This window comes from Mauremys reevesii, linkage group 5, assembly GCF_016161935.1.
Source record: "Mauremys reevesii isolate NIE-2019 linkage group 5, ASM1616193v1, whole genome shotgun sequence".
Taxonomy (NCBI): domain Eukaryota; kingdom Metazoa; phylum Chordata; order Testudines; family Geoemydidae; genus Mauremys; species Mauremys reevesii.
This window is the reverse complement of record NC_052627.1, coordinates 79,301,720-79,316,880: the sequence shown is the minus strand read 5'-3', so window position 1 is coordinate 79,316,880 and position 15,161 is coordinate 79,301,720. Positions and strand designations below refer to the sequence as shown.

The 15,161-nt window shown below is 36.3% G+C and overlaps 1 protein-coding gene across 6 annotated transcripts in view; it reads left to right on the top strand.

Annotated features, from left to right (window-relative positions):
- Window positions 1–15,161, top strand: part of CASP3 (caspase 3) — a 20,327-nt gene extending 5,166 nt beyond the window's left edge. For 2 of the 6 annotated variants that reach the window (XM_039540530.1, XM_039540529.1), the window contains 8 exons: window positions 1,698–1,771; window positions 3,025–3,219; window positions 5,161–5,253; window positions 7,010–7,134; window positions 7,694–7,822; window positions 11,166–11,341; window positions 11,863–11,980; window positions 13,150–15,161. In XM_039540530.1, the coding sequence (XP_039396464.1) occupies window positions 5,180–5,253; window positions 7,010–7,134; window positions 7,694–7,822; window positions 11,166–11,341; window positions 11,863–11,980; window positions 13,150–13,376 (849 nt within the window). In that variant the 5' untranslated portion in view covers window positions 1,698–1,771; window positions 3,025–3,219; window positions 5,161–5,179 and the 3' untranslated portion in view covers window positions 13,377–15,161. Of the gene's footprint in view, window positions 1–1,695; window positions 1,772–3,024; window positions 3,220–5,158; window positions 5,254–7,009; window positions 7,135–7,693; window positions 7,823–11,165; window positions 11,342–11,862; window positions 11,981–13,149 lie in introns of all 6 variants that reach the window. The other 4 variants (XM_039540535.1, XM_039540534.1, XM_039540532.1 and 1 more) reach the window with 4 other exon arrangements.

The window sequence follows — 15,161 nt, the reverse complement described above, 5'->3', positions numbered from 1 at the left end:
TTGTACACATTGTCATGTTAATCTTTTCACTTTGAAGTTGTCCTTGATACTAATGGATGCTATGCTAGAAAATGACTTGTATGACATTTTTCTGATCATGTGTTTTGTGGCTTGTGGTCTCTTGTTAGGTGAGCAACTCACCTAGCCAATAATAACCACAAACCAAGGTTTCAGTAGCATAATGGTTACAAAAAAGTGCAATATTTGGTACTGGTATAATTTCATATACAGAATTAAATCTGTAGTTTAAACATTTGTAATTTGGGGTTTTAAGAGACAAATATTCTGGTTTCGGTTTGGTTTGAGTTTTTTTCCTCATATACTAGCTCAGGGGTCGGCAACCTTTCAGAAGTGGTGTGTCGAGTCTTCATTTATTCACTCTAATTTAAGATTTTGTGTGCCAGTAATACATTTTAACGTTTTTAGAAGATCTTTCTATAAGTCTATAATATATAACTAAACTATTGTTGTATGTAAAGTAAATAAAATTTTTAAAATGTTTAAGAAACTTCATTTAAAATTAAATTAAAATGCAGAACCCCCCTGACCGGTGGCCAGGACCCAGGCATTGTGAGTGCCACTGAAAATCAGCTCTCATGCCGCCTTTGGCATGCGTGCCATAGGTTGCCTACCCCTGTACTGGCTATTCATTTTAAAGAGCTGCATTGTTCATTCCAGTATTTCCTGGATGCATATATTCTATTTGTTCACATAGTTGACTGTTTCTGGTGTTCCACTATAATCATGGAAAGTGGGAAATTGTAAACTGTGGGAGGAAATCAGAGTAATTATTAAAAAAAAAAAGACATTGAGGCATTTATTTTACTCTGAGCAGAGCTTCATAACATAGCTGGCATATATTGAACATGTGCTGTCATTGTCTCTTATGGTTTGCATATTTCACGGGGTGTGGAGAAACCAAAGACGGTTCAGTTATTTGCTTCCAAGTCAAAAAAACTTTAATGTTATTTACACTCTGATTCTCTATCATTAATTTCCCTTGTATGTTTCACAATTCAGACATATAATACAAAAAAAAATCTTTGGTGATTGCATTGACTTAAAACATGAATGTCATACAGTGAAGCATTGCCTGACTGAGTTTAATCTTAGTAGGTCCAGATGGAGTTAGGGATTGCAGTTGCTCTAAGTCATTTGACTATGGTCAAGAAATTATTTTATTAGTCGATCATTGTCCCAGCAAAAGGGATAACTTAGAACAGCTCTGCTCATTTAAAAAAAAAATCTTATTTGAATAATTATTGTACAGGGAGACTGTTACTGCAGTCATTTGTTGTAGTTTGCCAGCAGCTCTAATTTTGGGACCTGTTTCAACCGATTCTCTCTTTGCCCCTTCCGTCCTTAGGAAGCTCTAGAAAAAGTAGCTTTCTTTACATCTTCTGTCTCGTTTTTTGTATCTTTTTATCCATTTAATCATTGAATTTTTTTAATAAAACAAATCAAATGATCCTAAAGGGTAAATCAAATGTCCCAAAAGCTAAGGAAAAGGGATCAGTATTCTGCTAGTAATCACATCAGGTGTTTTTAAAAGCTTCCTTTGCTGTTTAAAGTTCCTATTATCTGACTGCGTGCACATAACTGATATTTTAAGACTCAGGAAAAAAAATTCAAAGAGCAGAACAATTATAATTAATTCTAAACATGTTTGCTCAAAGGTACTTTTTTGTCCCCTGTAGCATGAGATCATCCTCCCTGGATAAATGTGCATTTTCCTTGACAGAAAATTACATCATTGCATTAGCTAACTAAGGTGAGGTAATTCTTAGTACTCTAAGTCAGCAAGAACGAGCATTGTCCTCCCAAGAGCATTGCTATTATGTGGTGTTGGCATCGGTGCTATGGAATAGAGAAAAATTATTACTGACAGCGTGTGTCTGAGTGCACAGCAACAAAACAGATGTCTGCTGATGGGTCTCTGTTGTTTTTTTTTTAAAGTCTAGCTAACTTGTTTCATTAAGAGACTCAGAATTCCATAAACATTAAAGGTGAACTACAGGTCTCAATTTGAAAATGATATAAATGAATCTGTAGTTACTTAATGCTCAAATAGCAAAGGTAAATAGAGCATGCAGCACATAACTGATCTTACCCTAACTTTCTTTCCTGGCACTTCAGCTTCCAAAAGGTGCACAGGCCATCTCCACTCAGATGCCACAGAATGCATCAGACTGGAAATTGTAGCTACCACTGGAACCTTGCTGAGCTGTGGAATTGGCCAAAGGGGGTGTAGTACGTGGCATTTTTGTATTTTGTAGCATGGTTTTTCCAAGCGTTTTTATATTTATTTTTATAAGCACTGAATTGTGTTATAATTCAAAAGTACCACTTACTAGAGGCCCTATAGACCAAGTGAAGTGGGCTCTCGTAGTAACTGTGATGTCACAAAAAAACATAATTTAGAATCACTGGAGCAGACCAAACATATCTGACTTCAGTCACCATGCAGCTGTGGGGAGGAAGAATTAATTTAAGGTCATTATGTGCTGAAGGCCCCACTTATTTTTCCTATCTAGAGTATTCATTGTTACTCTATTAATTATATTAGTACGTACGCAGCAATCAGCTCTTCCTTCCCACAACACTGCACTGTGGGATACATATCCTTGGTGCATCGCTTACCCTGTCAATGATGGTGTCCCCAATGTGGACATGTTCTGTCAACAGAGAGAGCAAGTGTGAACACCCTTTGTTGATTTTTCTTTTGTCAACTTTTGGGTGTTGACATAAGTTTTGTCAACAAAACTTGGTAGTGTAGACAAGTCCTGAGAGAGTTTCTGATCCCTGCAAGCTACTTAGGAGCGGAGCTTGCAGGGATTAGAAACACCTATTCAATAGGTGCTTAGATATTATAGCGATGAGGGCAATAAATAATACACCTCATTTTAAAATATTTCTGCAGTTTCACCTTTTAAAGACTCCTGATCTGTAGCCAAACTAAGAATTATGAAATGGAAAAATATGCACAATGGTGAAAGATTTGTATTCTTTTTTTGTTTCTTCTAGGGACCTTCTAGGGACCTTCTACTAGCAATTTCTTTCTGCCATTTTCTGTCTCTTTTCTACCCCTTTCTTGTTGTGTGCATCTTTTTCTTCCTCTTTCCTTGAATCTACTTCTTTTTGTGTATGCCCCTGTTCTTTCTGGAGGTTCTGCAATTGCCTAATTCCCCACCCTCCACTCAAAAAAGGCACTGAATAAAGGTAAGCCCTGCTTTTGACTCTGTAATGTTTTAATGCAGCCTTATCAGTTGGCTAGAGAGGTTGCTAGGGGCTTCTTCCTGGGGATTAGTACATTGTCTACAAAGTCACTCTGCCCATGTTGTCCTAACATAAAGAACTAAATTTGGTTTTATGTGAACATGTGCTGCCATTAGACCATCTCCTCTCTATCTGTATCTGTCTCTTTCCACAATATTTCTATTCTCCTACCACCATCTTCTTTTCTCTATATTCTTCTCTTTGGGATTTAAAAAAAAAAAAGACTAAAGCAATTTAACTGATGCTCCTTGCCCAGTGCTATGGTATGTGCTCATAGTGCTGAGCCGGCAAGTTTAGCAGCGCAGACACATTTCCTCCTACATTTGATTGTCCTGAAGGCAACTGCTAAAATTTAGGGTAGGATTATGCCATATTTGGTCCCCTTGCAGGTTCACATCCAGGGAATCTAATCTTCTGCTGATTTCCAGGATCCTAGCTTTCAGGTCTGCAAAAATAGTCTGGAAACATTTAGTGGTCAAGGAGTTGCTTAATTATATTAGAGCCCCAATTGATATAGAAAATGTACCCAGAGTATACATCGGACATCTTTTGAAGCCACTGAAAAATAACAAACTTTTTTCTTTAAAAATAGAGGTGCATGTAATGATGTTAACACTTTTGATGCATTAGCAATTGCATCCACAGAAGATGGACTCGCATGGTTGAGGATATTCACAGTATATTAAGACACACATTGGCCAGAGCAAGGGGGGAAATCAATAAACAACAATATGGCTATGAAAGGATCGAACTTGCATTGCCAGCTCCACGCTTAACCAAAGCAGATAATACTATTTTTTTTCATCTTGTCTGATCAGCAACACTTGCAACTTGATATCTTTGGTTATTTAAAATTTTATATAGATCCATTCTATCACATACTTCAGAAGGTGATGCAACAATCCTTGCAATGGACAAATATGGAATAACTAGCCCATCGAGGAAGTTTCTTTCAAACTCTTGTCATTTCATAGCTGGCTTAGTCCGTGAAGCATGAGGGGTTATAGCTCTCACTTCTTTGTCATCTCCAACGTATAACGATAAATTTTCTTGCTCTGTATAAATGTCTAACCCTTTTTTGAATGCTGTTAAATCTTGGACTTGATAACTTGTGACAGTTGTTCCACAGGAACAATTGCATTGTTTGTTTTTAAAAAAAAATATATTTAATTGGTTTTAAACTTGTTGCCTCTCAATTTCATTGTAAGTTCCTTTTCCTGTGTTATGATGGAAGATAAATAGGAACACCCAATGTATGCTCTCTATACTGTTTTGTTATTTAATCTTTTTTAAAAAATTATTTGTGTTATTGTAGCATCCATATGCTCACTAGGATGAGACCCAGTTGTGCTAAGTGCTGAACCCATATGAACCCATAGGAAAACATGGTCCTTCCCTCAGAGCTTACAATCTAATATCTGTCCTCCTATGGAAGTCTCAGGTCATTTGTATTGCCTGTCTCTGGACCTCTTCTATTTCCCTTGAGTCTTTTTTGAGATGAGGTGATTGGAACTTCAAGGTGCAGTAATAACATGAATTTATATAACAGCATTATGTTATTTTCAGATTTTTTTTTCTATCCATCTGTTTCTACAGCCTAATATTTTAATTGCTTTTTTGAGTTGCTGTTTTCATTAAATCATCCACAATGAGTGGGTACAGTTAATAGTGGGTACAGTTTCTATAGAATCCAGATTCCTTCCACCTAAATTCCTTCTTTTGAATTTGTAAACACCGGATTTTATCTATCATGCTACCAATTGCCTAATTTTGTTAGGTCCCTCTGAAGTTCCTCACAATAGCATAGCAACAGGAAACAGTTGTAGTTAAATTGTGAATAAAAGGAATTTGTGTCTTACTTTTCTATTTTCTTATGTTTTCAAGTTAACAAATAAGAGCAACAATGGCAGATATAAAAGATGGACTGCAATCAGGTCACGATGAGGCAGATGCAAAATCTCTCTTTGGTTCCCAAGGGTGAGTGTGGTGTTTCTAGTTTTCTTTAATAACTTTAATATTTAATGTCCTGAGAAGTAGCCCTCTAATGAAATTGTATGGCGAAACTGCAAATAACACAAACTGAATAAATATCACAAAGATTAGTTCATTGATATTGCAATGTTAGTAAATAACTCTTTTAAAAAATCAGATTCACACCCAGTGTAACTTAGTCTACTGAATATATATATTCAGTTTTGCAGTAGACATATATATAATATGCAAGGAATTAAATAATAAAAAACATAGACTGGGGAGTCCGTATCCCCTAAGAGCTGACTAATACATCCTTTTAATGTTCCAGTTAGCATTGGTTTGGATTTGGCAGCCTTACAAGCTTTTGAAAATCAGGTTCTGCATAGGCAGAGTACGGTTAAAGTGCAATGCCACTAACGTTGTAATATGTACAGTGAAGGTGAGGCTACCTTAGTTGAAACGTTTAGTGGATGGAGACAATCAGTAAAGCAAGGGATTCTCAGCAAGCATAAAGTTGTGTGTGTGAAGCTATGTGGGCTTGGTGCTTTGACAACTTTATCCAGAAGGCATATAACAGTTTCACTGTTGAGAATACCTTTGCACAGGACTCGCATCAGTTTTTGTGAACACTTTTGTGTAGCTTGTAAAGAGTGCAGACACTTGATAAATGTTCCACATTAGTCTTTGCCTGGGGCTCTGTGGATTTTGTATGTCCACTGGGCAGTAATATAAATTACTTTCATGGTCTCTATCTGGTATACATATGCTACTCAGAACTGCAGGCTGCTACACATACATACCTATTGTTGGGTTTAAAAAACCTGTTTATTATATTATTTGAAAAATAGAATGTGATGGGATCATATAGACTCCAATCTTGCAATCGCTTACATATGTGCTAACTTCAGGCATGTGATTAGTGACATCACTGAGTATTTGTATGAATAAAATTTAAGCAGGATGAGAGTAATGGACTGTACTGCAATTAATATACACATGGGAACAGAATTAAGGTTACATGAGGTTTTAACTTTGTCATTTCCTAGCTCTTGGGCACTTAACATGTGCAATCTTAACTTTCTGTTAATGTAGCTTTTTGGTGGAATTGAATTTTAAGTTTAAACTCTTAGCACCAATTCTGCCCTCAGATACACACACAACTGCTGTCTATTGATGTAAGTAGGAGTTGTGAGGATGAAAGGATACAGTATGAAGGATACAATTTTTTGTTGGTGGTGCTTCTTGTTTTGGCCATCTGATTTCTTAATTTAGGTTTTTATATTCCCCTTTGCAGGGGTACTATCAGTTTAGACACACTTCCGTCTAAATATTTTTACTTAAGATTGTTACAAGTTGCATATTAGATTACTGCAAATGAGAGATTAAAAATAGATTATTTTTTTTCATTTGTGTAACTCTGTTTGACAGAACTGTATGCAATCAGTTTCACAATTTGGAGCCTGGCTATGCAAAGTAATCCTGCTAGCTGTTGCATGCATATGACTCCAGCACCCGTATGGAGCCCTAGTGACTTAAAAATCAAGGGGTTGATTTGATCTCATAGAGGTACTTACAATATTTAAAGAGTAAGTAGTGAAAATTACCATCACTTTCACTAGTTGCAAAAGAACCTGACCAAAAAATATGGAGAAAATTTAGGAAAAGACTAAGCTTAAAAATCAGTTTTAGAAGTTTCCTCTTGTTAAGAATTGTTGGTTTTTTGTAAACTCATCTGTTATATTATCTGGTTTCCATACAGAAAGAGCCTGCCTGTTAGCAAATCCATGGACTCTGGAATACAGCCAGATGAGAGTTACAAAATGGATTATCCAGAAAGTGGGATATGTATAATAATAAATAATAAGAACTTCCTGCAAGCCACTGGTAACTGTTCATATTTCTATTTTGTTTTTAAAGCTCTTCTTAATTCAGATAAATTGGTAAAATGTAATGTTCTTCAAACTTAAATATGCAACCAGATGACTGATGTTTTTAATGTAAAAATGTAATGGTTTTAAATGTGTGTAAATTCTCATGGTAGCTACTTCCAAATATCTATTTATAGCGGGGGAATTACAAGTGTAGGAAATCATACTTATCAAGCTGATTTTAACAGCCAGTATGGTTTTTTTTTTTTTTTTGCAGTTTTAGAGAGATTAATATGATTGCTTAGGCCCATAGACTGTTGTTGGTGGGTGTTTTTTTTTTTTTTTCTTTCAAAATTTTCATTTTGAAATGAAAAATCTTTTTGCTTTATTTGTGATAAATGCATAGAGTCAAATTCTGCTCTGCTACACTGGTGTAAATCTGGAGTATTTGCTTCAGTGGAGTTGGTCTAGACTTATCCTGGTATAACTGAGCAGAATTTGGCTCTGACGCACCAAATCAGCTATACTGTGTTTTTTACATGAAGTTAAAGTGATTCTTCTTTTCAAATACAAAGGAATGTCATTCCGATCTGGTACTGATGCAGATGCTGCACACATCAGAGAAACTTTTATGACTTTGGGATATAAAGTCAACCTTCACAATGATCGTACAGGGAAGCAAATGTTTGACATCTTGCAAAATGGTAAGTAGTAATGATCTGGGTCTGTATTATTAAAATGTATCTATAGTCTAAAATTATATACTTTAAAATTTTAGATAAAAGAGTAAGTGATCAGTACTACTTACAAGTGGGAAATTGTGGATACTAAAAGAAAAAAACAAAATAAAACAGGTTCTTTGAGCTTGATCCTGCAAGCTGCTGAGCCCTCTGGGATGATCCAGCAAAGCACATGATTCACTTTAAGTATGTGAGTAGTTCATTGACTATGTATGGCTACTCACATGCTTCAGTGTTTTGTGGGATTAGCCTCATGTTCAGCACCTTGCAGGACTGAGCCCTATGTGCAATTTTTGCTCCTGTCCTCAGAATCTGAACTCTTTAACCTCCAGTTAGGCGTTCAGAACTAACTGAGATCATTTACATGTTACTTTTCTGTCACAATTCCTAGTTTGGAAAGAGAATGAAGGATTTTTTTAAAAAAATCTATTTTAGGATATAAAGTGTCTTTATGTAGAGGTCTGCTTTACTGTCTATTTCTAAACTAGGTACTCTGCTTAAATGCCACTGTGTTTAACTAAACTTTTTCTTTTCACGTTTCCTAATACCTCCTTCCTGTTACATTCACAGTGAAAGAAAGACACGTTTGAGCTTTTTTTTTTTTTTTTAATTTCTGCTACAAGGCTGCTACCCTCATCTGCCTTTACTTCTGTGCATATCACCTATCACAGGTTATTGTGGCATCTTAGCAAGGTCTGCCCTTGTCCCTAACATTTGCTCAATCTCTGGGAGAACAGTAACAGGAAAAACTAAGTCCAGGCTGAGAATAGTCTCTCATTTTGTCATTTTGATTACAGTACATGGCCCCCCTAAACCATGCTAGAAGAGAGAGAAATCTACATAATGAAGCAGTAAAAGTGAGCTACTAACTCCCCCACCTAATCTGTAAAATCCTGGGGAGGAGAACAATAGAGTCAAGCTGGGAAGGCATGTCAAGTGGGGTCCCGCAGGGGTCTGTCCTGGGACTGGTTCTGTTCAACATCTTCATCAGTGATTTAGATAATGGCATAAAGAGTACACTTATAAAGTTTGCGGATGATACCAAGCTGTGGGGAGGGTTGCAAGTGCTTCAGAGGATAGGATTAAAATTCAAAATGATACGGACAAATTGGAGAAATGATCTGAAGTAAATAGGATGGAATTCAATAAGGACAAATGCAAAGTACTCTACTTAGGAAGGAACAATCAGTTGCACACATACAAAATGGGAAAAGACTGCCTAGGGAGGAGTACTATGGAAGATGGGGGGTCATAGTTGATCACAAGCTAAATATGAGTCAAAAGCGTAACACTGTTGCAAAAAAAGCAAACATTCTAGGATATATTAGCAGGAGTGTTGTAAGCAAGACCCAAGAAGTAATTCTACTACTCTACTCCATGCTGATAAGACCTCAGCTGGAGTATTGTGTCCAGTTCTGGGCGCCATATTTCAGGAAAGATGTGGACAAATTGGAGAAAGTCCAGAGGAGAGCAACAAAATTGATTAAAGGTCTAGAAAACATGACCTATGAGGGAAGATTGAAAAAAAAATGGTTTTGTTTAGTCTGGAGAAGAGAAGACTGGGGGAGAACATAAGTTTTCAAGTACATAAAAGGCTGTTATAAGGAGGAGGGTGAAAAATTGTTCTCGTTAACCTCTGAAGATAGGGCAAGAAGCAATGGGCTTAAATTGCAGCAAAAGAGGTTTAGGTTGGACATTAGGAAAAACGTCCTAACTGTCAGGGTAGTTAAGCATTGGAATAATTTGCCTAGGGAGCTTGTGGAATTTCTGTCTTTGGAGGTTTTTAAGGACAGGTTAGACAAACACATGTCAAGAATGGTCTAGTTATTACTTAGTCCTGCCTTGAGTGCAGGGAACTGGACTAGATGACCTATCAAGGTCCTTTCCAGTCCTACACTGCTATGATTCTATGAATAACATGATAGGAGCAGAGTGAGATGAGGAATAGGCAAATGCAAGGTTAGAGGAAGGGTAGAGCAGTTTATGTATAATTTTGGAAATCAGGAATGATATTTTGAATTGGATTCAGAGGTAGAAAGCCTGTAACATGGTTCCTCTTTCTGAAGGAAAAGAATATTCTGGAGGGAACATTCTGGATCGCTTGGTGTTACAGAGTAGAATGATTAGAAAAATTATAAAAGGAATTAATTGCAATAGATGAGAGCTAGTGATCAAAGAATTAACTAAAGGAGATGTAGAGTTGGATGTCATTAACATAGAAATATAGATAGGGTACTATAGGTAAAAGCTTAGCTAGAAGTTATGTCTTAAGTATGAGCTAGAATTGTTGTGTTCTCAATAGTAAAAAGAGCCAAGAACTGAGCCTTAAAACACTCTAGTAAATGATGGGAAAATAGAAAGCCACAAACACAGATGAAATAGGAGTTGTTGAAACTAAGAGATACTGTTGTAGAATGCTGACTTCTTGTTTAAGAACATAAATTTCTATAATATCAAATATCACTAAGATAAAATTGGATGAGAAGATAGGGATCTATAATAAAAGTTTAGTAGATAATTAACCATTGAGCAAGTAGACAGATGATTGAGGGGGACTGGTAATATGATAGATGCCCTCTTATTACAGGGTCCCTGGTTCAAATATAATCCAGGTTGGTAGTGATCCAACCTTACCATGTAGAAAGTTTGTTTTTTTGTCTAGATCTCATTGGATATATTGTTTATATTACAAAAACCATCATCATCCTAGCTGTCATCAATTTTCAATCTTGTTGACCCTCGCAGTGGAGGACTAAATGGACATAGAGATTCACCTAGCCTTTTACCCAGGGTATTAGAGTTAGCACTAAAGGCTTTGGCACTCTGTTCCACAAGTATGCAGCAGTGCAGAGGAAGTGAAAGGATACCATTAAAGGGGCAAACATCCGCTCTCCCGAAGTTCTCCCGGCTGGTGCAGGTGGAGGCGACTGGGTTGGGTTGCGTTGTTGGTTGTTTAGTTGCTTCTTGCCCCAGATACGACTGCTGCTCTGAACAATGCATGAGACTTAAAAGGGGCAGAGCCTCAGAACCTGTCTTGACTGCTGGGAGTGTAGGGAGCAGCCATGCAAGAGCCACTCTCAAAAATTAGATGCCCAAGGCAGCCAACTACATAGTCTACTCCTAATGTTTGCCATGGGCGGTTTCTCATTGTCACAGGTGAGGCACAATGGCTGGCCTGTACGTGTATGTGTAAGCGATTGTTGAACCCAATGTTGCCAAATAAGGTCCTTGTTAACATCATAATAAACATACTTTTCTAATACATGGGAAGTTTCAAACACCAATTATTTCTCTTATCTTTTTCTAGTTGCTAAAGATGATCACAGCAATCGAAGTAGTTTTGTTTGTGTGCTGTTAAGTCATGGTGAAGATGGATTAATCTATGGTACAGATGGTCCTTTCGAATTAAAAATATTAACAGGCCTGTTCAGAGGAGACAGATGTAAGAGTCTTGTGGGAAAGCCAAAACTCTTCTTCTTTCAGGTAAAGCACAACTGAGCTGCTACCTCCTTGAATAATGCAAGTTTTCCATTAGATGATGAGGCAAAGCTCAGAATTTTATACTACTTATATTGATTTCAAAGGGACTACTTGCAGAGTAAGATACTATTCTCCTTGAGTGAAGGTGGCACTGTCTGGCTTTATGTAAGTAGGCGGATGTTGTAATAGGTCAAGTTATGCGTTCCATCAGGGCTACCCAGAAATCTTTGAAACATCAGTCAGAATTTCAATAGATTCTTATATGCAAAACCAAAATTTTGAATTAATAAACCCATAATTTAGTCAAACTGATGCAATCGATTACATAAACTCCGATTGCCGTACTTGGCATTCAAACAGAACTAAAAAATGTTAGGTATAGGAATCTCTTTTTTTTTATAGTTCATTTAATTGTTTTTCACATCAGGGAGATGCCAAAGTTTGAATTAACAGTGGACACCGTGGTGATGTTTACTGCTGACCTTTACAGTTTCTTCAATTTGTTTCCCCTCCCTTCTCTCCAGGCTTGTAGAGGGACAGAATTAGATTCTGGTGTTGAAACAGACAGTAGCTCAGAGGAAAATACATGTCAGAAAATGCCTGTAGAAGCAGACTTCCTATATGCATATTCTACTGTTCCGGGTAAGAGAGGCTCATGTCAAAATTCTTCATTGCTAAAATACATAGATGTTTGTTTGTATTAATGTTAAACTTGACTTGAAGGTGGTTGAATACATTTTTTTTTATTCTTTCATAAAACAATTCCTGTTGCCTTTCTTTTTTCACTTTCTTGTGCTTATGCACAAAGTAAGATAGAGCTTGAAATGCCTATTCCTACAATAAATTGAATGTTAAGGTATTTTTTCACTGTCAAACCCTCCAGACTCAAACATTCATAGACTTAAGGTCAGAAGGGACCATTATGGTCATCTAGTCTGACCTCCTGCACAATGCAGGCCACAGAAGCTCAGCCACCCACTCCTATAACAAACCCCTAACCTATGTCTGAGTTATTGAAGTCATTTGCAGTAGTACTGTGTGCCCAGTTAATCAGATCTATGCAAATAAATTATGGCAAGAAACAAAAGTATATTACTATTTGGGATGCCTTTGGGAGTACCTGACAATCAAGTTTTCTTCTGATGTATAGATTCCACCCCCACTTGTAGTTCCTGCACAACCCAGAAATAGTGATTAATACAAACATAATGTGAGGAGGTCATCTAATTCTTCCTATTGTCCATATGAGACTTTGTATTAGAACTCCTCTGATGCCATCCACAATTTCAATGGCAGGGAATAGATTACTAGCTTTATTCCTGCATACAGTAGATTGGAGAAGGGCAAGGACGGTGACGCTGAGGTCTGAGCAACTGGATCCTGAATCTGTCTATACTGTCCTCTCTTCCTGATGTATATTTATCTTTTAATGGTGTAATTAAATAGAAACTGCTGCTGCACTTAGAACACTGGGTGGTGAAAGATGGATTGTCCAGCTTTGACTCTTCCTTTGCCTAGGGTTTGTCTAGATTAGTAAAGGAGGTCAAGGTTAGGCAATCTGAACTCTTTGTGTTGTGTTTTGGAGACGGAGTGGTCGTGTCTATTGAAAGTATATTGTGTTTATTTAAGTAACAAGCTAGTCACTTATTTTAAAACCTTTTTTTAATTATTTTAACTCTTGATTACTCTTGATTGATTGTTCCCAAGAAAATTACTCTTGTAAACAAACTATTTTTTCCTGATTGTTACTCAGTCACAGGGCACTACACTGGACTAATTAAGTGTATTTTACTTAATTTATTCTTCTGTAGGCTATTACTCCTGGAGAAACTCATCAGAAGGCTCCTGGTTTATTCAGTCGCTATGTTTGATGCTGAAACAACATGCAAAGAAACTTGAGCTTATGCAGATACTAACACGTGTAAATCGCAAGGTGGCACAATTTAGTTCGTATTCAAACCAACCAGGTTTTCATGGAAAGAAGCAGATTCCGTGTATTGTGTCCATGCTCACCAAAGAACTGTACTTCGCTCACTAAAGAACTTCACCTTGTAACTTACATTTCTCCCACTAAATAATTTCACACATTTGTATTTGTAATGTTTGCACAAAGTGAGAAAACAAAACTAGCATTGAATATCACTTACAAATCTGAATTAATGTTTACTATTCTATGTAGGTAATATAGATGAGAATTTAAGACCCTACTCAGAGCTAAACTTGTCCATTAGAACAGTAGAACTTGGTGTTGCTCTCTCAGAAACTCAGGCTCAGGTAACTAAATACGGAGAAACTTGAAAGTAATTCCACAGCATTACTACTAATCTATATTACCTACTTTCTGGAGAAATGGAAGAAAGAGACAGGTTGAATTGCTTATTGGTTCTAGTATGACATTACATTTCATTCTGGCTGGAGGAAGAGAGAGAAAAAATTAGTGTATTCTAAATAGTTTCTCTTTCTATTTTTGACATAATTAGGGAACAGATTCAGAATATGGCATATACCAGTGCCATTTTATTATTTTTGGCAATATTGTATTAGTGTCACTACAAATGAGTGGGTTTTAAAAGTACTGCAGAGAAATGTGTAAACTGTAGAAGCAGGTTATTACATTTGTTTATACAATAGTGTAGCTTATTCAGAGTTTCAAACAATTTTTTGTCCTACACTCTGGCTTTTTAACTTTCTATCAAATATGAAAAGTTATGAGACTTAGCTTGTCAGTGCTTACTACCCACTTAAAAATACAATTCATACAATTGATTTTTGGAGCTGAGGAACTAAGAGACCTGTCTTGCAAAATGCTCTTTGCATTCCACCCTTAACTCCCTGGGATATGAGGGTTCTCAACACCTCTTACAACCACTTTGGTCTCGATCCTACAAGGCAGCAAATGGAACTGCATTTCTGAATGGTAAATTTTCCTTTTTCTGCCATATTAGATAGGATTTTTTGTTTTGCTTTTGCATTATATAAATACCACATTTCATCTGTCCCATAAAGTAGATTTGTAGTGTTGGAGAAAAGTCAGTGATTTTTGTCAATTATCAAATTTGATACTAAACTTTAAAGGTTTGGTAAAACAGGCATATTGAGTAAAATATGACACAGTAAATTAGTTCTTTTGATTTTGCATTTTGTGACAGTAAACTACACTAATAATGGAGTACAGGAGATAAAAAAACAAAAGGGAAGCAGATTTTTTGTTATAAATTATTTTATGATTTAATATATCTTCATTGATTCAGACTGACAATCTACACCTCTTGATTAATGAAAAAGAAAACTCAGAATTGTAATGGCTGCATTGAACGCTTGCAGATAAGACTTTTTAAACTTTTTTAAAAATAAGTTGCATAACTAATGGTAGCAACTACACCTTGTCATTTCAATAAGGAGTCTTTGGATCTTTTTTACTTATTAAATTAAATATTGCCTAAGTTAAATACAGTGCTTTTCTATCTTTATTCTACCATTCATTTTAAATCTGCAGAAATCATCAGGTTCTAACTTTTAATTTGTTTAATTGCTTTTTCCCCCTCTGGGTGTTGTGGTGCGTCTTCCTCTTCCCCCTCTTCATACCAAAAATTGAGAGGTAACTTCAAATACTATGTTTTGAAACTCAATTCTCAGGGCATCTAGTATTATCCATGCAAAGTTATAAACCTCCAGGGAAATGTATGTGATTATTCGAACAATTGAGTTATTAGTGCAACTAATTTTCTGTCAGTTATTTCCCTGAAATTATATCCTCAGATGTGCATGTAACTTCCTTCAATTGAATTGGTGATGTGTAAATATATTTAAGGGCAGAGTTTGA